General features: G+C 47.0%; 1 protein-coding gene across 2 annotated transcripts; it reads left to right on the top strand.

Annotated features, from left to right (window-relative positions):
• The first annotated feature begins 1,715 nt into the window (after positions 1 to 1,715).
• On the top strand, positions 1,716 to 23,530 carry TNFRSF1A (TNF receptor superfamily member 1A). 2 transcript variants are annotated; one of them, XM_075000795.1, is made up of 10 exons: positions 1,716 to 1,866; positions 14,099 to 14,273; positions 14,752 to 14,880; positions 15,233 to 15,379; positions 18,228 to 18,306; positions 18,544 to 18,632; positions 19,156 to 19,278; positions 20,577 to 20,623; positions 21,428 to 21,578; positions 22,137 to 23,530. In XM_075000795.1, the coding sequence occupies exons 1-10, from the start codon at positions 1,828 to 1,830 to the stop codon at positions 22,403 to 22,405; spliced, it is 1,248 nt and encodes a 415-aa protein (XP_074856896.1). In that variant the 5' UTR covers positions 1,716 to 1,827; the 3' UTR covers positions 22,406 to 23,530. The 2 variants fall into 2 exon arrangements, with proteins under 2 accessions (XP_074856896.1, XP_074856887.1); XM_075000786.1 differs by having other exon boundaries at positions 21,332 to 21,578.
• The last annotated feature ends 913 nt before the right edge of the window (positions 23,531 to 24,443 follow it).

The following is a 24,443-nucleotide window of genomic DNA, read 5'->3' as shown; positions in this document are numbered from 1 at the left end:
CACAGGAGACAGGAAACTTACCAGTGTTGGTGCCCTGCTCAGTTTCCTGACTCCCTGCCCCCCCAGCCCCGAGTTATGCCAAATTTGGTTTAGGTGGGGTTGCGCAAGAATGCAACCTCTGGGTGAGTCAGGGGTCTACTGTACTGTTCTGAATGAGCAGTGCTATTCAAACCCATGTCCTGTCGGGAGTTTCTTCTCCATGTAGGCTGCTTAAGTCAGGCACCAGGCTGGTTCTGTGTGATGCTGATGGGATGCTGGGGATTGTGGCATGCTGCCACAATAAGTGGCGTGAAAAAATGACCATGCTTATTTTAATGATTTTTAACTCTGAAGTGAATGTGAGGCCTGGTCCCAGGATTATATCCTTTTGTCAGATTCCAAAGTCCTGTTGCGAACAATCGAGGTGTTAGAGCTGTTCAAACAAAAAGTTCCAAGACTCTTTTATGGTAGATGTAAGATAACATCAGTAACTTCTCTATTATAATAACATCTATATTGGGGTTCCGGGAGTGGGGTACGGGGCTGGCAGCTGGTGCTGGGGCCACAAGCTTATGGTACTCCCCCCTACCCTTCTCTGGGCCCACAGCTGTACCTCCCAGTGCTCCTCAGTGTCCCAAGAGGGGGTGCACCCCACAGTCCGAGGACCTCTGCCCTAGATAGACTATGCTACTGATGTGGAGTTCTAGGGAGACCAGGCTATAGAGGTAATAGCTTTTTCTCTGTTGGTGAAAGCTATAAATATAGATGTAAAGCAGGGTTTCCCAAACACTATATAGTTGGGACCCATTTTTTTTCAGTAACTTTTTTTTGTGTGGCCCAAAAATATAAACACATATAAAAAAGAATGAAAAATGAATACATTTTAACTGTTTTATTCACAATAATAATAGTACATAGCAATAATTTGTATATTTTCTAAGGACTGGTATTTTTGCCCCAAGGACTGGTACTGGGCTGCGGAGCACACTTTGGGAAACGCTGGATGTAGATAATTTAACAAGCACCAAGTAGTGGCATATCTATGTAGCATTGTTCACAGTAGTTTTAATAAAGTTTTACACTGCAAATGGCTTCAGGAACAGGTATAATGGGAAGGCTTATCTAGCGAGACAAGGCGGGAGAGGTAACAGGTATCTCATTGGACCAACTTCTGTTGGCCAGGCAGGCAAACTCTCAATCTTTCTCGGTCTTGAGGGTTGGTAGGAGGTTGGGGATTGATTTCTGGGTTTCTCTCTAACCCCTGAGAAGCTGCCCAGGTGGGTCTCTTCACATAAGGAAAGGTAGAGTTAGTAAACTTAGCAGCGAAGGTGAATATTAACTACTCAGGGGGAAGGGTTGGTGATGTTAAGGGATAGCTCAGGGGTTTGCGCACTGGCCTGTTAAACTGGGAGTTGCAAGCTTAGTCCTTGAGAGGGGAATTGGGGTAAACTGATTTTTTTTTAAATTAAAAAAAAGGGATGGTGCTTGGTCCTGCCAAGAGGGCAGGGGACTGGACTCCGTGAGGACCCTTCCAGGTCTGTGAGATGTATACCCGTGTGTGTTATTAAAAACCACCGTCTCTTTGTCCCCTGGGGAGGGTTGTAGACTAGAGTGAATGTCTTGGGTGCTACCCTGTGGGAAGGTGAGGGTTAACCGGTCGCTGGGAGTCGATGCTGCCTGCCTCTCGCCCCCCCTTTTCCTGTTGCTGTCTCGCCCTTTGCTGGCAGGAAGTTGAAGAACTGGTTAGTTTCAGTTTGTGGTCGGGCTCCTGCTGCTGGATCCGCTGGCCTAGGGGGGCTTCGCAGGGGACGAGGAGCCTATCATGGGGACGTAGGAGGCCCCAGAACCATGTCCCCACGGGAGCCTTCCCCTGCCTTGGTGGCTACGGTGAGTGCCGAACCCCAGCGCCCGGCCGGAGGCGCGGGGTAAGGGGAGCGCAGGGCGGGGAGCGGTGCCGGCTGTGGCTGGCGGACGGGCCGCCTGGGCTGTGTCTCTGGGGCTGCCGGGCTGACCGTGGGAGTTAGCCCCCCGCCCCGGGGGGCGCTGCCCCATGGGTCTGTTCTTGAACGTCTTCCGCTGGGTGGATCTCCTTTCCCCCTATGCAGAGCGCTGCTGCTGGGCTAGTACCTACTCCCCCCGGAGGGGGGCTCCCCGCTGGCACACCCGCATGAGGGGTCCCCCGTTTGCTGTTTTTACTTAGGGTCCCAGTCTGAGGACTGGGGTGGGAGCAGAGCCGTGGCGAGTGGGGGTTCAGGGTGGAGCAGGCATGGGGAAGGGGGAGAAGGCTGGGGCCGGGAGCGGAGCCTTGCTTGGTGGCCAACTCAGGTCTACAGGGCCCCTCTTGGGGCTCTGGGAATGTATTTTGGGTGTGGGAGCTGGGACTGAGGCCAGGCGTGGAGCTTAGTGGTGCTCCCTCCTTGTCCCCTTCCTGGGCCCCCAGCTGTACCCCAAATGCTCTTCAGTGGCTCAAGTATCGGGGAGGTGGGTAGCCGTTGTAGTCCGTATCCGCGAAAACAATGAGAAGAACAGAGATTTTGGAGCATAAGCTTTCGTGGGCAAAGAGCTATTTCGATACACGCATCCCACGAAGCAGGTCTTTGCCCACAGAAGCTGATGCTCCAGTAAATCTGGTAGTTTATAAGGTGCCACAGGACTTCTCAGTGCCCCAGGAGGGGGTGCACCACACAGTTCAAGGATCTCTGCCCGAGAAAGACCATACTACTGCTGTGGAGCTCTAGGGAGAGGAGGACAATAGCTTTTTCTCTGTTGGTGAGAGCCACAAACTTTGGAGCCACAGGGAGCATCCCACACCTAAAGAGGAGCTCTGTGTAGCTCCAAAGCTTGTCTCTCTCACCAACAGAAGTTGGTCCAATAAAAGCTGTTACTTCACCCACCTTGGCTCTCTCATGTCCTGGAACCAACAGCTTCAAGAGCACTGCACATCCCCAATGATTTATCAAAACAAAAAAGCAGTGCAGTAGCATGTTAAAGACTAACAAAATAATTTATTAGGTGGTGAGCTTTTGTGGGGCAGACCCACTTCTTCAGACCAGAGCCATTTGGTTAGTCTTTAATGTGCTACACGACTGCCTTTTTGTTTTGATAGAATATAGGCTAACACCGCTATCTCTCTGCTACTTCCCAATGATTTATGGCAGACCCAGAGCTCACGTGCTGCGGGGGGGGTCCCTTACATAAGCAGGGCTAGGTCAGCCTCATGCTATTTGGATATGGTGAGTGACCAGAGGCTGCATTCTCCCACTGGCTCACCACAAGAAATAACACTTAACAATGATCAGATTGCTTCTGAGATTTCCCAGCCACATTCACGTTCCCATTGCATCTCTGCAGCCGCTCAGGACCTCCCACCAGCTAAATATCCAGTCCCCCCCAGTTCACAAATTTGGATAAAAGATGTTGTCTTGTGCTTCCTGTGCCTGTGTATCTAATCCTGTTCCACAGTAACAGAGAGGTCGCTGGGTTAGTCCGGATTCTAACAAACCGAACCAGCTGTTCTGTTCAGTAATCCCTATTGCCCCATCCCCAGCTCTCCCCGGGTCCTCCCATTCCCAGGGGCACCACCTAGGGAGGGGGATACTTGCCCCTCAAGTTTTGAACCTGTATAATTTTATCACCAGGGTCGGTGCTAAAGGAGTGATTGCAGGCAGCTGTAGTGACCCTAAAAGTTTCCTTAGCCACCTCTCACACAGCTGGCACCCAGCCAGCAGGCACTAGTCTCCAGCTATCCTGCTCCTGCAACTGTGGCCCTGGCAGTTGCTTCCTGGTTGGGAAGCTGATCCATGGCTTGCATAGCGCCAGGGGAGCTTGCCTGGTGCTAGAGGGGCTGTGCCCAAGTGCGTGTCTTCTGAACTGGGATGAGGAAAGGGAGCTTGTCTGTTCTGGGGACTCTGGCTCAGGGGTGGGAGCGGCGGCTACAGCTGTATTAAAAAAGAATCCAGTCTCCTGAATTAATGACCTTGAGGCAGCTCAGGCACATGCACGTAGTCTTCCCCCCCTGAACCAGTGCTCCCCAACACCACCACTCTTTCACACAGTTTCTCCACAAATGCCGCCCTATGCACACTCATACTGTTTCTCGCGCTTGTATTATTATTATCATTGTTTTATTTCTTGGTACTTCCTATCAAAATGTGCAATGTGCATATATTCTGTGTAATTTTATTCTTTCAGATTAGTTAAGGATTACATTGCTCTTATTTCGTTTTCAGACTGGTCTGTTCATTTCATCATTTTGTTTCTTTTTTATGCTTACATTTAATTTTTTGAGTAGGGAGTTCGAAAATGCCTAACCTGTACTGGTGGGACTAATTGTCATTGCTTCTATTACCCTATTGCCCTTTGTCGTTCATTATTTAATGTGGTATGCAAATTTAGCATATATTCACCTTAGCAGTGTCTGGTATTTTTTTAAGCTAAACACGTAACTTTAAATGCTGTGCAGATTATTATTTATTTGCAAATCAAATAGTGACAGAGAGATAGTTGTGTTAGTCTGTATTCTATCAAAACAAAAAAGCAGCCATGTAGCACTTCGAAGACTAACAAAATAATTTATTAGGTGATGAGTTTTCATGGGACAGACCCACTTCTTCAGAGCTACACCCTTACAGAACAGACACAATCTGTAGAAGATCTGAAGAAGTGGGTCTGTCCCACGAAAGCTCATCACCTAATGAATTATTTTGTTAGTCTTCAAAGTGTACATGACTGCTGTTTTGTTTTTATTTGCAAATTGTATTTTTAGTTGTAGCTGTAAAATATATATGAAAATCAAAGCGGTTGCAAGTCTAATAGTAACTGTAGAGTCGGTAATAGTGAGTCCTGTGCGTGATTGTGAACGGTAAATATAAATGCCAAAATAATTAGAAAAATCAATTTGCATTCTTGAGAGGACAAAAATAATAATGTTTGTAAAAAAATAAGTACATATCAATTTAATGGAGTGAAAAACAATTGAGTAAAATGGAGTGGATACTGTTAATAGCACACTGTCTGTTGGCGAAAGTAAGCAGATTTTATTTATTTTTATTCATCTCTACTAAACTACAAGGTATCAGATTTCTGTTGCTGGTATCTGTACGAAGGCTCCAGAACTAATACTACAAATCCTGGGATTGAGACTATCTAGCTGTACTGTCCCCTGGTTGTTCTAAACTTACATATGCATTTAAAATGTCTTAAATTCGTGTTTTGTATATTTTTCTCTCCTTGTATGGTATGGGAATTAAATACAGCGATTCTGTCAGCTAATGTCTATCTAAGTTACCATCTGGAAAAAAAAAGAGAGTTTTCAGTTGCTTATGTAGTCCCAGGAATCACGGTTAAAGTTACATGTTCCCCTCCCCCAAAAAGTCTGAACTGGCACCTTGCCTGTTCCTTCTTCCCGTATATTCTTTCTGTCCCACTCTGATCTCTACCTTAAGCCGTCAATGCCCTTCAGCACCTCCATTTTCCCTGCCATGCCAGTGCTCCCTGTCTGGCTTTGATCATTCCTGACAGTCTGAAATTTGTACCCACAGAGGAATGGCCCACACTGAAAAATCTTCAGGGAAAACGCATTGGGTTCTCTGTGGCAGCCTGTTAATCTGTGTTTTGGGGTCTCCATAGGCTTTGTATTCCAGGGGAGTGTGTCATGAGTTGAAGAGTTTGGGGTGGTTGTAGGGAGTCTTGCACTGCCAAGAAGGCTCTGTATGGCTCAAATATTGGGGGACATAAGTAATATTGATGTAACACACAGGAATGCTAATAAAAGACTAAACTTTCTTTCTTAATCCCAATCACCTGACACCGGTCAGCACCACAAAAGTTTAATAGTTCTGCACTATGAGAGAGATCAGTATTCAGTGACTTCAGGGGTTACTGTGCTCCCCTGGTCTCTCCTCAAGCCTCCAGGCAGTGCCTCTTTTCCCTCTTCCGGACTCCCTGGTACAGCATAAACAGTTTATTCTTAATAAACTGCCTCCTTAATATGTCCCTGACTCAGCAGGAGGTTGGATTTACAGGAATTGCAGCTGCTTTCCAGACTTGCCAGTCCCCCTGGAGATTTTAACTCTTCAGTTGCTGGGACCAGTCAGAAGGAATTTGTTCTCTCCTAAGCAGGTGTGGAGAACCACTGCCTGACTGAAAAAAGGATTAATTGGCGTTTAACCCCGGTAACCGTACAGGAGAATTAGTAGTGACTCGAAGGAGAGAGTGCTCCCTTCTGAGTCATCCCTGGTTCTCTGTACAGTAACTCCCACTACGCCATGTTGGGCAGAGGGTGAGTACTTACTCTGTGAGGAATGGGTGTCAGGGATGTACTCTTATTAAAGCATCAGGTTTTCTGCTCTGGGGGAATTTTTTTAAATACATTTTGGATTTATTAATTTGATTTCTGGGTTTTTGTGTCTTTAGGGAGTGCTTGAGTCATGTTTTTAAGCTTTTCTCAGCAATTTTGAAAGCAACTTCCCTTTTTGTTTAAAAAAAACAAAGAAAGAAAGAAAGTTGATGTTTTCATGTAATTCCTTGATTTGAGGCAGTGGAAAAACACCAGACATCAAGAAATATGTGGTATAGTCATGAGAGGTAGCAATGGAGAAGCTTGTGTTCACAAATAAATAGGCATTCTTGCTTTTCAAACTTCTAGCACAGAGAAACTAGTGAGCAGCCACTGGAATAAACTCAGTCTATGAGTGGAGGGGCATAAGCAGGTTGGTCCAGAAATAAGCATGAATTTCCCCTCCTCCAAAAAGCCTCCAGTAACATCATGAACTGTATTTATACTGTAAAAGCTGCAGTATTTGTGCACATAAGGGATTGTTTAGGTTTGAATTTTTAATTTTAACATGTTTAGTACTGTAATGTGACTGTAAATTCTAGTGCAGATGCTATACAAATACTTCTTCTAGATCACAAACATTAGTTTGTGAAGATGCTAGCATCACTAACAATAAATATTTCTATCCTTGCATCCTGTCTGCGTTAAAATTTACAGCTTTGTTACATTGTTAGCTTACTTTTTAAAAGGACAAAAACCCTATACCGTAGAGTTAAGGTTACATCATGCTAACTTGTGCCCTTCCAGAAAGTTGACTTCATATACCCTGAAAAATAGGAAATAAAGAGTTAAGATGCAGACTACTTCCCCTCCATAAGTGTGACTGGAAGGAAAGCATCTTCCCAGTTTCGAGTAATTTGCTTTATAATCAGCAACAGCTGTCTTTCTGAGACAATATCACACAAAGGCCATGTCTGCACTAGCCAAAAACTTCGAAATGGCCATGCAAATGGCCATTTCGAAATTTACTAATGAAGCGCTGAAATACATATTCAGCGCCTCATTAGCATGCGGGCGGCCGTGGCACTTCGAAATTGACGCGGCTCCTCCAGACGGGGCTCCTTTTCGAAAGGACTCCGGCTACTTCGAAGTCCCCTTATTCCCATCTGTTCATAGGAATAAGGGGACTTTGAAGTAGCTGGGTCCTTTCGAAAAGGAGCCCCGTCCGGACGAGCCGTGCGGGGGGGAGCCGTGTCAATTTCGAAGTGCCACGGCCACCCGCATGCTAATGAGGCACTGAATATGTATTTCAGCGCTTTATTAGTAAACTTTGGAATGGCCATTTGCATGACAATTTTGAAGTTTTTGGCTAGTGTAGACGTAGCCAAGGAGATATTGAGGTATACTCTAGTATGCAGTCTGTTACCACTAAGTTTCCACAAAAATTCGTTAGCCTGAGATTTTCTTGTTTTGTATATCTTTCCTGTCATGCTATACTGCCATCATTGACTTCAGGGAATGGCTTTTTGGAGCAAGTCTTTGGGATCAGAATTTTTTTTTTTTTTTTTTGGTGATAGCATTTACTTCCTCTTATTGCTCTCTTTGACTGTAACAGTGATCATGCTTTATGGGACAGATGTTTGGGATTCCATTCCATAAGAGGCTTGTCACTAAATTTACCTTTCCACAGGGAGATCTGTATTCTGAGGTGCAGAAGAGATGACTGTTATTAAGTGTCTGTTCTTGAGTATTGAAGTACTTCCTTCAAACTACCCTAGCACAGGACTTTCTGCTGCTGTTTTGCAGCCTTGCTTAACAAGTCTGGTTGATACTAGTACAAGCAGCATCTCAAACTAATACTACTGTGCATTTCTATAAAATAGATTAAATACACCACATTGACTCTCATTCATTCTCTTCCACATGTCATGGTTATGGTACTAATTCTTAACATCTACTCCACCTTTACTGCTATCTTCCCTCATTAGAGAGACAAGGTGGGTGAGGTAATAGCTCTTACGGCAGTGGTTTTCAACATTTTCAGACTACTGGACTCCTTCAGGAGTTTAATTTGTCCTGTGTACCTCCAAGTTTCACCTCACTTAAAATCTTCTTGCTTACAAAATTAGATAGAAAAAGACAAAAGTGTCACAGCACACTAATACTGAACTTTTTTTTTACTTTATAATTTTTCCATATAATTATAAAATTAATCATTGGAACATAAATGCAGTATGTCATTTCAGCATACAGAATATATTGAGGGGTATAAAGTCATCGTATGATATTTTGGTTTGCATTGACTTTGCTAGTGCTTTTTATTTCACTGTTGTATCATAAGGCAGATGTCTAGATGAGATGATGTGCGTCCTGGAAGATCTCTGCCTAGCACGAGAACTACACATACCCTCGGTTGAGAACTAGTGTTTTATTGGACCAAAATCTGTTAGCAAAAGAGACAAGCTTTTAAACTACAAGTTGAACCTCTCTAATCCAGCACTCTCTTGGCAACATCCATAATCCAGCATGATTTTAGTTAGCTGGATGACCACTCACCATGGGTTTGGCCAAATTTCCCATGGTCCCACGAAGGTTGTTTGCAGCCACCGGCCCTGGCTCTCCGTGTTCTGTGCCGTTATTTAGCTGTAATTTGCCCCTACATATCTTCTAAGAGCCCAGCCAGCTGTGGAAGTGTTGGTGATGTGCTAGACGGTGTTGACCTCCTGTGGTCAGGCACATTCTCTTGTTCAGTACTGGCCAGGTCCTGAGGGTGCCAGATTAGGGAGGTTCAACTTGTCATAGAGCTTCTCTTCAGGTGCTTCAGACTGCACGTGCTCTTCTGTTTAGTTCAAAAGCTTGTCTCTCTCACCAGCAGAAGTTGGTCTAAAACTACCTCACCCACCTGATGTCTGTTATAGCCTCAAAAGAACCATCCTGTCCATAGGACATTTCAGGTGGTTACCCCAGATCCTGGGGTGTATTACAGAAAAATGGGGCCTGGGTGGCGCAGGGGCTGGCAGCAGTGCTACTGTCCCTACTCCATCCTACCTCACCAGCTTGCAGTTAGGGGTAGGTGCTTGAGGGAAGGGGCAGATTGGGGGCAGAGCAGAGGGGATGAGCTGGGGGGTGACTTGTGGTTAGGGGTGGAGTGGGGGCATGGCTTGGGGTGGGGTCTGGGGTGGGAGAGTTGTTGTGGGCCCTCCATTCCCCTAGGGATGGCCCTGCCTGGGAACAACATGACTACAACAATACTGCAAGCATCTTTCCTCAGTCTGAGCTTCCTTACTTACTGGCTTTTACAATTTTCTTTGTATCAGTATGATAAGGAGTAAATCCTTTGTTACTATCAGAACAAAAAGCAGTCAAGTAGCACTTTAAAGACTAGCAAAATAGTTTATTAGGTGAGCTTTTGTGGGACAGACCCACTTCTTCAGACCATATGGCTATGGTCTGAAGAAGTGGGTCTGTCCCACGAAAGCTCACCTAATAAACTATTTTGCTAGTCTTTAAAGTGCTACTTGACTGCTTTTTGTTTTGATAGTGTATAGACTAGCACGGCTTCCTCTCTGTTACTATCCTTTATTACTGATTTTCAGAAATGAAGTTGGTGTCCTTAAGAACTCTTTGATTTCCTAGGGACCTTTTCAACTACATCACGATTTCTGGGCCTTCCTGTTTTAGGCAGGAGTTAAGATAAACTACCTTAATCATCAATCTGATATTTTTATTGTAATAGATTTTTGTATATTTCTATTAATCTTTCCAGGTTAAGTTGGGCAACGGAAAAATTGTCCTGTAAATATTTCCTTAAACATAAGTGCATATGTCAGTGTGTGTAAACCAGAGGCTCTGTTTTCAGTATTTTTCATATATAATATATGATATAGGAATTTTATGCCACTTTAACTCATGTCAAAAAGCACATATTCTGTGAACCAATTGGTAAAGACTGAATAGGCAAAAGAATTGAAGGAAATCTTAAATCCCAGTTTCTTGGATGGGTTGTGCACACTCTTCTTTAGTATGGTTATGATCAGTTTTCCTTCTCAAACTGGCTAGTATGTGACAATAGCCATCAAAATGCATGACACATAACCAAAAAGTGGAAAACCTGTGTTTTGTTGGGCATAATTGGCAGATGCTAGTAGGGGTAAATAGCTACCTGAGGGCAGAAATGTGGAATAGGGAGTAGACCTGGCTCCCTGATGAACGGCAAAATGCAGGACAATTGAAAGGTTCTGGCCTAGATAAATAAAATGGTATACAATTTGTAATTTTGGGTTTAATTTCCAATATTTTACATATGTCTGCCATGGCTCAGAAGCATAGCTTTAAATCTCTTTCTTACTATTCCCCAAGGGAAGCCTCAGTGACTAAAAACATGATTCACTAACACACATGCTGTGGTTTGGTGGTGTGAAATATCTTTTGATGTGGGGAATAAATTCCATTTTGTAAACAAATAGATGTCAGTTAGCATATACTTACCTTATCTTGGCCTATAAAATGGCTCCACTAAAGCCAAGTTGTAAATCTGACCATGGGAAAGCAATTTCTGTGGATTGCTGAAGATTTCTCTGTGCCATCTTGTCCTGGTGGGTTACTATTTATGATATATAACATCATCTTTCAAAGCAGCTCTCGCATGTCTGATGAGGATGTTGTTTACTTCAGTGCTTGATTAGCTATCATGGATTCCGGAATGAGTACTTCTGTAGAAATCATCATGGATATCCATAAATAAAAGCCTTTAATAGTTCTTGGGAACTACTTAACATGGTATTTTTTTAAAAGGCTAGGTAATTAGTTTTGGTTAATCCTTGGTTTATAGTTCTTGATTATTCCTCAGATCTTGATCAATGATAAAACATATTAGCTTTTTATGTGTTTGTAAAGCTTAAAAATGACTGCCTTGTAACTGTGTTTTCACAAAATCTTATTAATTCCCCAGCCCGTCCTTTTATTATGCCTGAAGATGTGTTATTAGAGTAATCAACTGACATGACTTGGCATTTCATATTCTTGGCCTGGTCTTTTCTAGTATTTCCTATTTTTGTACTATGTATATTATTTATACTTTGTTCAAGTTTGTAAATTCCCATGGTATCTTGCTGAAAGCTTCTTCTTTGGCTAGAAAATCACCTTTATTATTATCAGGCCATCTTCAAATTTGTTTTTGGCAAATAATTAAACCATATTTGTAGGCAGATCTGTCAATTGCTGCAATCAGTTCTTGGTGTCTAACTAACTTAGCCTTGGAACTGTGGAACCCATCCTGCCTCCACGTGAATTGGTTACTGGCAACTGTCCATCTTGAAAGCTGGTGCTATAAGCTCCAAAGCAGTTCAGTTACTATGTGTCATGCACCAGTACAATGAGTGGCTAAAAGCCTATCTTTGGCGCACATAATGTGGGGATAAGACACAGGGCCTTCTATGCTTTTCCCCTCAACCACCTCTCTTAACATGTCTTTGGATCCCTAGTTAGGGCGACTATATCTCCCTGTCCCAAATATGGGACAGGGAGATATAGGGGGAGGCCCTGAGGAGCCAGGAAGGAGGCGGCAGCTGCCAGCACTCCCCAGGAGCCCTGGGGAAGCCGCAGCCACTGGTGGTCCCTGGAGTCCTGGGGAAGCGGCAGCCCCCAGCACTGCCTGAGCCCTGGGGAAGTGGCAGCTGCCCATGCTCTCCCAGCTTCCCGCAGGCTCAGGGAAGTTTGTGTGTGGGGAGGGAGGGGACGGGACAGCCTGAATATGGGACAGTTCGTCCTTTTTGAGAAATAAGTCAGGACGCCTTTTTGGTTTCCCAAATATGGGACCATCTCACCCAATGGGGGACAGATAGCCACCTCATCGCTAGTGAGCTACAGCACTCCATTGTGGCCTGTTTTAGGTGCATCTTTCCAGCTTGCTGTGTTGATTTTAAAAGTTTTTAAGTCCCTCTTGCAAACATCTTTGGACTTGTGCCCAGGTCAGTCCAGTGGCCTTAAAGCACTCACAAGCTGGTACAATATATCACGTACACAGGGCCATCCCTAGCAGTTCTGATGCCCTAGGCAGCTCCACATGGTGTGGGGTGGAGGGGGCTGTGCTCAAGGACAGCGGAGTCAGGAACTGTGGAAAGCAGACCCAGATCCATAGGGTGCAGAAGCAGGGCAGGCAGACGGCAGAAGCCAGGCCTGAAATGGCAGGAAGCAGAGTAACCTGGCATATAAATAGGGAAGGCCTTGCACATACATGTGCTTAAGTACCTTCTGTTTCTCTCTCTGACTGTTTCGTGTAAGCTGAAAGATTTGAGAATCTCTTACCTGTTATTTCAGATTCATAGCTCTCTAACAGTCTTGGAAAGTGGAGGTTTCCATTTGCCAGAATTTCATTTTTCTACCATTTCTGTAATTCTTTCAGCTTTCAGTTTTATAACTTTCTCCAAACCTCTAGCTTTTGAAAGTGAAATAGGGTAGTGTACAGCTGTATCAGATGCCTTTGTGTGCTTATCTTTTCCTAAACCCACAACCACAAAACTGGTATTAGCCTTACAGATTATCTTTATTGGGTTAGAGTTCTCACAGTAGAAGAAAAATCTGTGCCTTTCAGCTGATACTAATTACTTTCAGAAGAGCAACTTTGGTAAATGTACTCAGAAATAAAATTACAAAGAGTCTGTAAAAATATACAAACAATTTCACAGAAGCAAAGCAAAAAAGTACATTCTCACAGCCCACTTCTCATTGAGAAATCAGCCCACCTCAGTTACAATTAAAAATGTTATTTAACCCATTGTGCATATATAGGCCACCAAAATGTACAGCTAACTTTTCAATGTGCAATGCATCTAAAAGGTTTCGCATAGGATTTTCTTTATTTTCTCATAACCCAGGGATTAACTTCTCAGTATCCACTGTATGAGGAAACGTATGAAGTAAAAAAATTTTTAAATAAGGAAGGAAAGTAAAAGCTTTTCTTAACTTTGGGAAATAAGTAGATAATTAAATAAGAAGATTGCAGTCTAAACTATTCTCAGCCCACAGCTTTATAAATTATTTTGTTTAAGCAATTTCCTCAACTGACCAAACAGATAAAATAAAAATATTAATATAAAAAGGGTAGACACTGTTATAAAGTTAAAGACATGAAAATTGTTATGACGGTGTTTGTTAGTCACGCTGAAACTTTCTAGGCTGGTGGGAGCCAGGCTGCCAAACTTATTTGAAGATGAGGTCCTGGTGACAGGTGAAGTTTCCTACTGTCTCTCAGTAGCTGGAAACCAGCAGAAACATTTTAAATTGAGCAGGCTAGTACCAAATCTTGGACAATTAGGATACGTTATTAAAGTCTGAGGTTTTCTGGGCTTGACAACCATTAGACCTACAACTAAAACAATAAATACGGAAAAGGACAGACAGGGAAAGACTAGGAAACAAGTCCACTAAAAGTCACTCCCATCTTTAAACAGTTGTGTGCATGGACAGTATTCAACCGTTATAGTTATCTATGTTGATGGTTTTGGTAATCTTGGCAATTCAAACAATTTAAACTCAAAACAAACCAGTTTTGAAAGTCTCAGGATATCTGTCTTTGTGTTAATTTCTAAATAGTGAAATGTAGTACACATTACACAGAGGGAGGGCAGTTTGACGATATTGGCATGGCTCAAGTAAATGGATTTCAGTCTTTCCCTAAAATTCCAGGAGGCTCATAGCCTAGAGGCCTCACATCCATTATAGTCTTTCTTCAGAAAGTAGGTCGGTTCAGTTAGTCTCGTTGCCATGACAGGTTGGTGCTAGGGTCAGCTGTAGATTCTACCTGAGGAGATGTTTTCTCACAGTGGTCTTTCCCTTTTGCAGCTCGTTCTAACCCTGGTCTGGGTGTGGGCCGAGGAATGCTTGGGAGGAGCCCCAAACCAAGATACTCTACAGGTTAACGGGATCTCCTTTGGGAGAAGGAAAAGAGAGCCAGAATGTCAGCAGGGAGAGTACCTACATCCCAACAACACCCACTGCTGCATGAGATGCCATGCAGGTACAGTACTGTCATAGCAAGTCATTACCATGAAAGCCACAGAGACATTCCTGTTTCCTGAACTCTTAGTCCATGTATGTCTTGTTCCCCAGCTGCCCCGGTGAGAGTATCTCCATGGGTCCTTTACCCCATTCTAGGGTAAAGGAGATAAGTATTCCTAGTCATGGGATCTCCTTTCCCCTTGCCCTCTCACCCTGGTGAGTGCACCCCCTCATGGGGTTTAACTGCCTTCTCAACCAGATGCTGTTTAAAACAATCTGCTGCCTAGGCAAAACTTCAGTGTCCAAGCCAGGACTCAAGGTGATGGGAGGGCTGCCCCGGAAAGCTGCCACTGTAGACAACTGTCTAGCTTGCCTATAGTTAGAGCAGCCTTTCAGCTTCGGGTTCCTCTCAGCCCTGCAGTTTCTCTGGATCTCATTTTCTCTGGGAGAATGTCTCTCTATGCCTGTCAGATCCCTGTTAAGTAATTCTGTTTCAGGGACATACTTAGCAGAACACTGTCAGCTGGGGAGTCTTGCACCTCGCTGCCTACCATGCCCAGCAGGCACTTACACAGCTGTGAATAACTTTGCGGATAAATGCCGTAGTTGCCGACGGTGCCGTTCAGGTGAGTCTCACACATGGGGGGTTGGGGATGGGGAAGTGGGCGCTGGTGGAGGGACAGAGATTGCAGGAGTGGACATGGTGGTGAGGAATGAAGAGAGAGCAGAAACGGGTTGATGGGGAGAACAGTGGGGGAAAGGGACAATGTTAGTAATGGCAAAAGGTGGGATGGAGTTTTGATGGGAACAAGACCTTCTTGGAAGTGACTGTTAGGTTCTTTGGTACTAACTCTTAGTTGGAGGAAAGCAGAGGATGATAAAGCCTGTTTCCAGCCTGTGCTGTTCCCATGAAGAGGGGACCCAGTTGTGGGAAGAGGGTAGAATCATCTTTTCCCCCCTCTTTCTCTTTCCCCTCAGAATTCCAGCAAGTAACACTGGAAAACTGCACTGAAAGTAAGAACACGGTCTGTGGCTGTCTGGCCAACCAGTACCAGACTTCAGAATCAGATTTTTTCCAATGTAGGAACTGCAGCCTGTGCCACAATGGAGGAGTCCGGCATGCATGTAAGGGTGACACACACTGTAGCTGCTGCCATGGTACCCATAGAAACCCTCTCCTCCCACCTACTTGTCCTGGGAAGGCCATATCCCCCACCCTTGAGTGATTTCTCTCCTGCACAATTTCCCTCCTACACTATTTTTCTCTGTCCAGGAATGCTTTCACCCTCTCCAGTCCTGGAACACTCCTCCCTGTTCCTGCTTGCTCCATTGCAATCCTTGCTCCCCACCATCACAGATTCTCTCTCTTCTGTCCCACAGTGTGAACTTTCTCCTTTTCCACATACCCCCAGAGAAATTTCCTGATTCATATTAATTTCTCCCACCTCTGCCTCCTTCCGCCCTGGCCTGTGGTGGAGCAAGTCCCATCTGTCTTGAACTAATCTTCCCTTCTGCACCCGTGTGGATCCCTCTCTCCTGTTGCTCTTAAGAAATGTCTTCCCAGTCCCTTCAGCAAGCCCTGGAAGGACATTCCCTACTCTCACATACACTCTCCCATGTGGAACAGTTTTACACCACCTGTGCTCCGGAGCGATGCAGCCACCCCTGAACTGGCCTAGATTCACTTTCTCCTCTGCTCCCCGTTCCTTTGATCCCTTTCTCTCTCTTTTGCCCTCGAGTGGTTCTCTCCTTCAGCCTCTCCCTGATTTAGGAGTGACTTTTCCATACCCCTCTCTTTCTTAAGGAGAGACTGAGGGCTTATGGTAGCTAGGTTGAGGGAGAATTTTTACACAGAAACTTGGGTCAGTTCAACTCTGCCCCTCGGGCATGTGGATGTTTCACATCCTTGACCAACGGAGTTAAATCAGTCTAATTTTCTAATGTAGCCCAGGCTTTAGTCCTGCACCTCCTCCCTCCTGAGTGAGACTGATTTCCACCTCCCTCCCATTTGCTCTCTAGTCTGTTTTCCTTTTTTTCTCATCGTACAACTCCCTACCCAGTTGTTCTGAAGTGAATCTTCTTCTCCTTGGCAATTTTCCCCTTCCGCATCTCACACCGCCTCTGGTATAAATTTTCCTACCCCTTGGGTGAGTCCCCATCTCTGTCCTGTTCCCTCCCATTCTTGCTTCTCCCTTGTGCGCACTTGCACTTGCCCTACAGCAGAGGTAGGGAACTTATGGCTTGCCTGGATCTTGCCTGCCAGCCTCGGGGCTCCATCCCTCTTCTGCAGGATGAGCCAGAGTTGGCACTCTAGCCATGCCTCAAGTCTCTGAGCCTTAGCACCCCCACATATGGCTGGAGTACCAACAGTGTCTCCCTAGTGTGTGCAGGGAGCCCTGAGACTCTCGTAGGCTGGATTAAAGCAAAGCACAGGCCTCACTGGCCTGCAGGCTCTGTCTGGTAGTGGGGCGGAAGTGGCTTGTGAGGCATCATAGGGAAGCTCCATCCCTGCGCTGCTTGCAGACTCCACCCTAGTTGCTCCTGTTGGCCAGAAATTGCAGTACTTGCGAGTAATGTGGCACACAGCCACTTGTGCTCCCGGGAGCTGCACCAGGTAGGCATGCCAATCCCCCGCCCACACTCCCCTCACCCAGCTGGCTCCTGCACCTCACTTCCTGCCCAGACCCTGCACCCCCACTCCACTCCGGCACCCTCCCTCCCAAATCCTGCACCCACACCCCCAGCCCACTTCTGAACCCTGCCTCCTGACCAGACACTGCACCCACACTGCTTTCCTGCACCTTATCACCTACCCAGAACTCTCACCCTCACACAGCTTCTGCACCCTGTCTCCATTTTAGATGCTGCACCTCTAGCCCCAGCCCGCCCCCTGCACACCAAATCCCTCATTTTTGGCCCTATTCCGTAGCCTGAGGGCTTTAGTGTGCAGGAGGGGGCACTTGGGACTTGCAAGTTCAATCCCAGGCACTCTCACTGGCCACCACAAAAGTATGTGCCACAAAACCTACTAACTCTGGGCCTTCAGAAAAGTTCCTGCGGCCCTGGAGGGAGGCTCTGAGCTTTGGCATGGGGCTAGAGCATGCAGGGAGTAAGATGAGTGCTTTTCTTTCCTGCACCTCACCTTGGGGTTCTTGTCTGTGGAGGGTTTTTTCTCCTTCTCCCCTGGGGTCAGGTCAGCGCCGGTGGTTTTTTTTTGCTTCTCACTTTTGTGTGGCCCCCAACTGATTTTTGTGTAGGTCAGTGACTCCTGACCCCTAAAAGGTTCCCCACTCCCTGCCCTAGAGTGAATTCCCTCCGCCTGCTGCACTTGAGCAATTTCCTTCCCTCCCCTGTGACTTAGAACTGTTGGTTTCCCTCCCTCTTCCCCCAGTATTCTCACGCTTCCCCCTATGTGTTCTGGAGACATTTTTCTGTCCCTTCCTCAAGTGAGTCTTGCTTTCTCCACCCTTGCCTTTAGCTGGTTCCCTCCCTTCCACATCTAAGATGGTGTGACTTCCCCTTCAGCAGTTTCCCTCACAACAGCACTAGAGCAATTTTCTTCCGAGATACTGCCCATACCTTGGAGTGGTTTTGCCTTATCCCCACCTTCTGCTCTGGAGCCATTTCTCCCTTTCCACCCCCCCTCACCTTGCTCAATAGTGATCCCGCCCCCCCCCGCCTTTTTGCACCTTCGTTTCCATCTTTCAACCCAATCTGCTACCCCAGAGCAGCTTCCCTCTGTCCTGTGCCCGAGACTGATCTCCTGCTCTGGAACAGTTTTCCCCAACCACCATCTATTGTAGAGTGGCACACCTGCCCTCCTCTCCTCCCACCCACCAGTGCCATGGAGTGATTTGCTTTCCTGACAGCAGGTTCCCCAGCCCGTAGAGAGATTATGCTCTCCCCAGTCTGGAGGGATTTCCCTTCTCCAACATCTCCCACCGGGGCTGACGTTTCCTTCTTGTCTCTATAGGTACAAAGAACCGTGACACAGTTTGTGAATGTTACCATGGATTCTTCCACCAGAAAAATACCTGCAAACCTTGCAGCAGGTTGGTTTCCTGCTCCTATGCTTCCTCTATCTGGGCAGCAGGGAAAGTGGTGTGTGAACTGCCCTAGGTGTGACACCATTAGGCCTGACCTTCTGTGGGCAGGTTGCATAACATCTTTCCGGCTCAGACTTCCCTCTGGTGGTGTCATCAGGCAGATTTGCAAGGGGTTTCAGGGAATATGTGCTACATTGTGCCCTCGCTCCCTGCACCACTCTGACTTCTGCTTCCCTCTTGCAGCTGCAGCAAAGAAGAATGCAAGTTTTGTGGTCCACTGCCGGGGCCAACGACTTCCTCTTCAGTGAAGGAAGACCACTGGGAAAAGCAGGGTATTGGCATTCCTGCAACATTGGCTTCTGCTTCTCCTCCCAACCCCATCACCACCCTCCCTGCCCCATCACTCCATCCTTCCCTAACCCTGCTGTTCCTCTGCTTTCACTCCCATCCCCACTTTAACACGTGCCCTTTCCAGTCTTGCTCCTATCTTGCCCCCACTTCAGGTCCATCAACAGGAGGGGGGAGGGCAAGGGGGCATTTGCACAAGAGCTTGGCATTTCAAAGGGGCCTGGAGCTGCAGTGGCCAGGAGCTCCAGGCCCCTTTGAAATGCCACAGGAGTGTCACTCCACCACTCCGTGAGGCTTCTGAGGGCTGGGTGGAAGAGCAGTGCCAGCTCTGGGCAGTGCTAAGAGCTGAGAAGTCTTGGCCTCACCCCTTTTGTCCAAGGCCCCGCCCCTGCAGGAGTGTGGAGCTGCCCCCCTCACCTTACCCCTGAGTCTGCAATGGCTATCAGCCCTGCTGGCCCACATTTTGCCCTTTCTGTCTGTTACTTACTCTCCTTCTCTCTTTTCTAGGTCAGGTCCTCTTACTCATCAGCCTCGTTGTTGTGCTTACAATGAGCCTAGGGGTGTTGCTTGTAGTTAAATTGATCAAGCTGTGCCGTCAAAAAGGGCCAACTCCTATTTTCTATTCCTGTGGTGAGTACAGCATTCTCTGCAGTGATGCTGGCGAGCAGAGGAGGGTGGGAACAGGGGGAGGGAAAGAGACACGGTGCTCGGCAACCCATTGGTGTAGGCTAGAGAATGGTTTCCCAAACTGGGGGGGCATGCTCCCCTGGGGTCACGAAGAAATTCTGGGGGGGGGGGTACCAGGTGACCCAGCCCACCAATCATTCCGCCCACCTGAAGAAAGATCCGGCCTTTGCTTCTGGCTCTCAGCCCCTGCCATTTTATGTGGGTGACCCAGCGTAGCCACTATAGAAAGGAGGCAGCTGGTAAAGACCGACGTGGAGCTGGCTGCCTTCTGCAAATGAGAGTGAGTGTGGGTTGTGGGGGAGGAGGAGGAGGATGGGGTTAGATGTGGGGCTGGGGGTGCCTGGCTTTGTGGCAGGGCTGGGGAGGGGCTCGGGTGGGCAGCTTGCGGGGCTTGGGTGGCTGGCCGGCTGGCTGGCCAGCTTCTGGGACTCATGGGGCTCAGGCAGCTGGCCCTGGCAGAGCAGGGCTTGGGTGGCTCAGGCTGGTGGGTGGGTGGCTGGCCCCGGCAACGTGGGGCTCAGGCAGCTTGCGATGGTGGGTAGGCAGCTGGCCCTGGCAGCGTCGGGCTTGGGCAGGTGGCTTGGGCAGCTGGCCCGCGGCTGGTCCCGGCAGCGCGGGGTTTGGGCAGCCAGCAGGCAGGTGGACAGCTGGCCCCGGCATTTGGTGGGCAAGCGGGTGGCCGGTGGTTCTGGCAGCGCAGGTCTCAGGCGGGTAGGTGGCTGGTGTGGGCAGCTCTGGAGACTGGCATGGGTCTCAGGCAGCTGGCCAGCTGGGGCTGCACCAGGCAACCAAAAGGAGCCATGAACAATTATTTGTGCTTATTTTTAATTTTAAATAACATTTTTATACCAAGCTTTTGTGTTTATTTCAAATTACGAATTGAAATTTTTGTTAAAGGTGTGTTGGGTGATGGTAAAGAAGAGGTGGGGGGACGGGAGGGTTTCTCAAAAATCAAATGTGGGGCATGATGCCGAAAAGTTTGGGAACCACTGGTGTAGAGTAAGGATGGAGGTGCATGCCAAAATCAGTGAGCTCATTGCCCTGATCTTGGACGTTCATACAGGCTTGCCTCCACTCACGCCTGTGATGAGAATCCCTCACGTGAGCTCGTTGATGGGACTTGTGCATTTCACCACAATGCATCAAATGAAGTTAGAACTGTGGAGGTACCCATGGGCTTCAGCTGCTTTTCCTGTTTATTGTGGATGGGAGGAAGTGAACACAATTTCTCCTTTTTTCAGTTTCTACGCAGCAGCCAAAGAGCAAGCCGGTACCTGAAGTAAGCAAGGTACTTACTGCAGTAATCTCCCCCATGCCTTCATATTATCATTCCGCACAGTCCTATTCCACCTGCTTGGGGCCCAGGGCAATATTTCCTCTCAGCCTGTTCTCCTGGTTCTTACTTCTGAATGTCCCGAGCTCTGGGCGTCTGGGCCCTATACATATGGAGGCAACATCTCAGTTTCACAGACCCCTCCCTACTTGTGGATCGTTTCTGTCCTCATCGTGCCTTGTTCTCCTCTCTTTCAGGATTCATGCTTTGCAGACACTTGCAGATGGGTCTCATGTCCCATTGGCAAAGCTTGGCAGATTTAGCTCATTGGATTTATCCTCAGAACTTGATCCCTCCAGTCCTCTGTTTCTGTGGCATTTCTCTGTACTCACTCTGTTTGTCACTAACTCTGTAGGATTACGCAGCTCAGAGCTGAGTGCCATATTTCAGCTGGGGGGTCTCCTAAACACAGTATAAAGAGGGAGTGTCTGTGCCTTCCTCTGGAACTCATTTGGGACCTCGAAGAGCAGGGGGTCCTGTCCTGGGCTCCCAGGACACAATTCAGTAGATAGTTCTTCCTCATTTTCTAATGTCAAAAGAAAGTTTAACCCCTCATGCTCGGCAGGTGTGAAACATTTGACCCCCATCTCCACAAATCAGGTGTTTGTGGGGGGTTCCCCTCCATCACGGGGAAGTATTAACTCCTGTGTCCCTCATCCACAGCTCTCTCTAATGCAGAGTGGCAGCTGTTTCTCTCAGATACAGTGGGCAGTGGGCTGTCCCAGTGGTGATTCCAGAGTAAATACATGCCTCTCACAGGCTGGAATGAATGAGAAGAAAGCTGCCATCCATGGGCCGCAGTCACCCCAGATTGAAGCAATGTGGGCAGTCAATGCTGTACCAAGTTCATTGGTTGCACAGGAGCTACCGGATTGCGTCAGACCCGCTGGAAAGACTCAGCTCCCAGACAGTGAGTGCTGCTCCTCCTGAGAAACGGGATTTCTGCGTGCACAAGGAGATGGGGGTGGGAAGTGCATGTGCCTGTGCAGCTCGTGCACCGGTGTTTATGAGGACACCTCTGTGTCAGCTGCAGTCCTGTGGCCAAGCAGACAGGGTACATGAGTTGACACGTGTAGGTGTTCTCATGAGGCCGGGCAACGGTGGCCTGTTGCATACAATCATATACTGACCGTCTTGTTTTGTTGAGTTTGTGGCCTGCTGTTGTTTCCTGCATGAACGCATGGCAGTGACACAGTGCGAGCACATTTACGAGAATGAGCTGCCACGTGGGCACATAGGTGTGCAAGACGATCCCTCTGAACAGTCTTGCAGAGTCCCCAAATTCATGTATAGGTAGGCTCAGACCCACATGGGATATATGTCCGTGTGATGGTGCAGAGGGATGAAAACCTGATCTGAGGGAGGTGCCTCCCAATATGTCACCATCGTGTTTCCCACTGGTATCATTTACATCCCCCTCCACTTTCCCAGACCCCGCTGCTGATGTCCCTTTGCTTGTCTTGCACAGACCCTGCTGTCCTCTATACGGTGGCAGACCATGTGTTGCCATCTCGGTGGAAGGAGTTTGTGCGACGCCTGGGGCTGAGCGACTATGAGATTGAGCGAATTGAGCTGGAACAGCGGCGACTGCGGGATGCCCAGTATGAGATGCTGAGACAGTGGAGGCTGCAGATGGGCCGTGGTGCCACAGTGGAGCGCATCAGCTTTGTCCTCAACCAGATGGAGCTGAGTGGCTGCAGTGAGGCTATCCAGGAGGCATTATCTCGACAGGCCTAACCTCCATTCTTACCTCCTGCAACAGGCAGTTCTACCCCTCCTGCTTTAGTGCCCCCTTTTCTAGCTCTGTCCCTCTGTCTGGAGGTTTCTGATACACTCTTTCTTTCCTGAATGTGTCTCCTCTTCTCTTCCCCACTTCCTCTGGCATGTTTTTTGGTGTTGGCAGCCAGTGATGCTGGTGGAAGAAGATGGACCACTTTTCAGCGAACCACAAAGTCACTTGTGCCTTCCAACCAAGAGTCCTACAACAACTGCCATGGGGGACCACCTCCTAAAGGACGAAACAGACTGCTTCTGTGACCAAAACACAGAGGTCAACCTGTAACACAGAACCCAGCCCCCTACACCGACTGGAGCCTGATCAGAGGCATGTAGATATTGGATAATGCTCTGACGAGAAAGATGGAGAAGTTAGCTTCATGTTTCTCTAGTGCTTGAAGGGAGTAACGCGGTTTCTCAGGTGCTGATAGGCCAGGTGAGATTGTTGGTGCTATTTCAGCAGCACTTTTCTGCATCTGAAAATATTTGTAAAGGAGCATTAACAAAATACGTGTGTATTTGTGACTGTGTGTGTGCATGGGTAAGAGCAGGTGTGTACACCTGCCAGTGTGCATGGCAGCGAGCAAATGGAGTTTTGAATGTGCTTGCCTGTGTGCATTCATGTATGACTAGTTGGGAACGGAAAAGTACATGCACCTATGGTGCCACGAGTGCACCTGCACATCTCTGCTTACACTCAGGCAAGGCAGGCATGCGTGACTGTGGCTTCATGTGTGTCTGCATGTCTGCCTTTGTATGAATCTGATTTAACTGAAAATATGATGATATATATTTTGTTAGGAATTTCTGAATAATTTCACACTACTTCCCAGTCTCCATCCCATGAGCTGCCTTGGGGTGAAAGTTACTGAGGGATAATTCCCATGAATTTCTCTACACTGTAAATGCTCGCTGTTACATTCTTCCAAGCGTTAGCTCTTGTGAGGTATGTATAACCAACAGCTCAAATTATGCACACACCTTACCAGGATAGGTTCTCTGTCAGGGCACAGGGCCAGGAGAACTTTTTGTGTTAAAACTCTTGTAAATACACTAAATACTCTGAAATAAACCCCCCATTTGTAACCTTGTTTCCACTCTGCATTTGTTCCTTTTCTCTTTCTGCATATTGTTGCAAGAGAGAGACATAAGCAGGGGGGTGCGCCAGAAGCAGTCAGCATGGACCACAGCTGGAGATGGACTATTGTGGAATCAAAGATCTCCTCTTTGACAGAATTCATAAAATTCAACTGTCCCAAAGACTGGAGGAAGTCAGGAGGTAGGGAGGGGAAGCTGGCTGGAGAGCAGACTTGAATGTAAACTTGGATGGAGGTCTCAAGACATTTGGAGCTTTAATTTGTTAATGAGATGCCAAAAATTTTAAGAGCGCTTGCAAAAAATAGTTAACATTAAAATAGCAAAAATCCCCTTGATTAAGCAAGGGGAAGAATTATAATGAAATGGCAGCTTCTCTATGGTTAACGTGAAGATCACCTTTCAATTTGAAGCTTTATAACAAAAACAAAGTGCTCTCCTTTAGCACCTCTTTGTAGCTCTCCAAGCGGAGACCGAACCTGAAAATCTGACGAAAGCAGGTTACTTTAACACATGTACATACCTGTATTGTCTTTAAGGGTTTAAGTGTGTGACAGCAACAGGAAGTCCTATGGCACCTCAGAGACTGAAGATATTTTGAAGCATGAGCTTTGGTGGGCAAAGACCCGCTTCCTCAGATGCATCTGTACTTGTGTACAGACTTGAGTGCCATTGCCGCTGGCTTCTTTGACTGGGTTCTTGGAATAAGATACATTGAAAATGCCACACAGTGCAAACTGCCAGAAATAAGGCAGATGATACCTTCAGACTGGTGATTTAGTCTATAATTAAATTCCTGAAGCCAATAATACAACATGGAAGGAAAGAGTGAGAGAGGCATCAGGTACCAACGGGCGCCGAGCCCACGGTTATTGATGATGATGATGATAAAATAGCTTTTGCA

This window comes from Carettochelys insculpta, chromosome 1 (genome assembly GCF_033958435.1).
Source record: "Carettochelys insculpta isolate YL-2023 chromosome 1, ASM3395843v1, whole genome shotgun sequence".
In the NCBI taxonomy this organism is placed as follows: domain Eukaryota; kingdom Metazoa; phylum Chordata; order Testudines; family Carettochelyidae; genus Carettochelys; species Carettochelys insculpta.
This window is presented reverse-complemented; position numbering and strand designations above follow the sequence as displayed.

What these genes read in the sequence shown, in the direction of transcription:
- TNFRSF1A (XM_075000786.1), top strand. Translation starts at nt 1,828, where the DNA reads ATGTCCCCACGGGAGCCTTCCCCTGCCTTGGTGGCTACG. An exon ending in TTGCCGACGGTGCCGTTCAG is followed by an intron (nt 14,881 to 15,232) that starts GTGAGTCTCACA and finishes CTTTCCCCTCAG; the next exon opens with AATTCCAGCAAGTAACACTG. An exon ending in TCCTATTTTCTATTCCTGTG is followed by an intron (nt 19,279 to 20,576) that starts GTGAGTACAGCA and finishes TCCTTTTTTCAG; the next exon opens with TTTCTACGCAGCAGCCAAAG.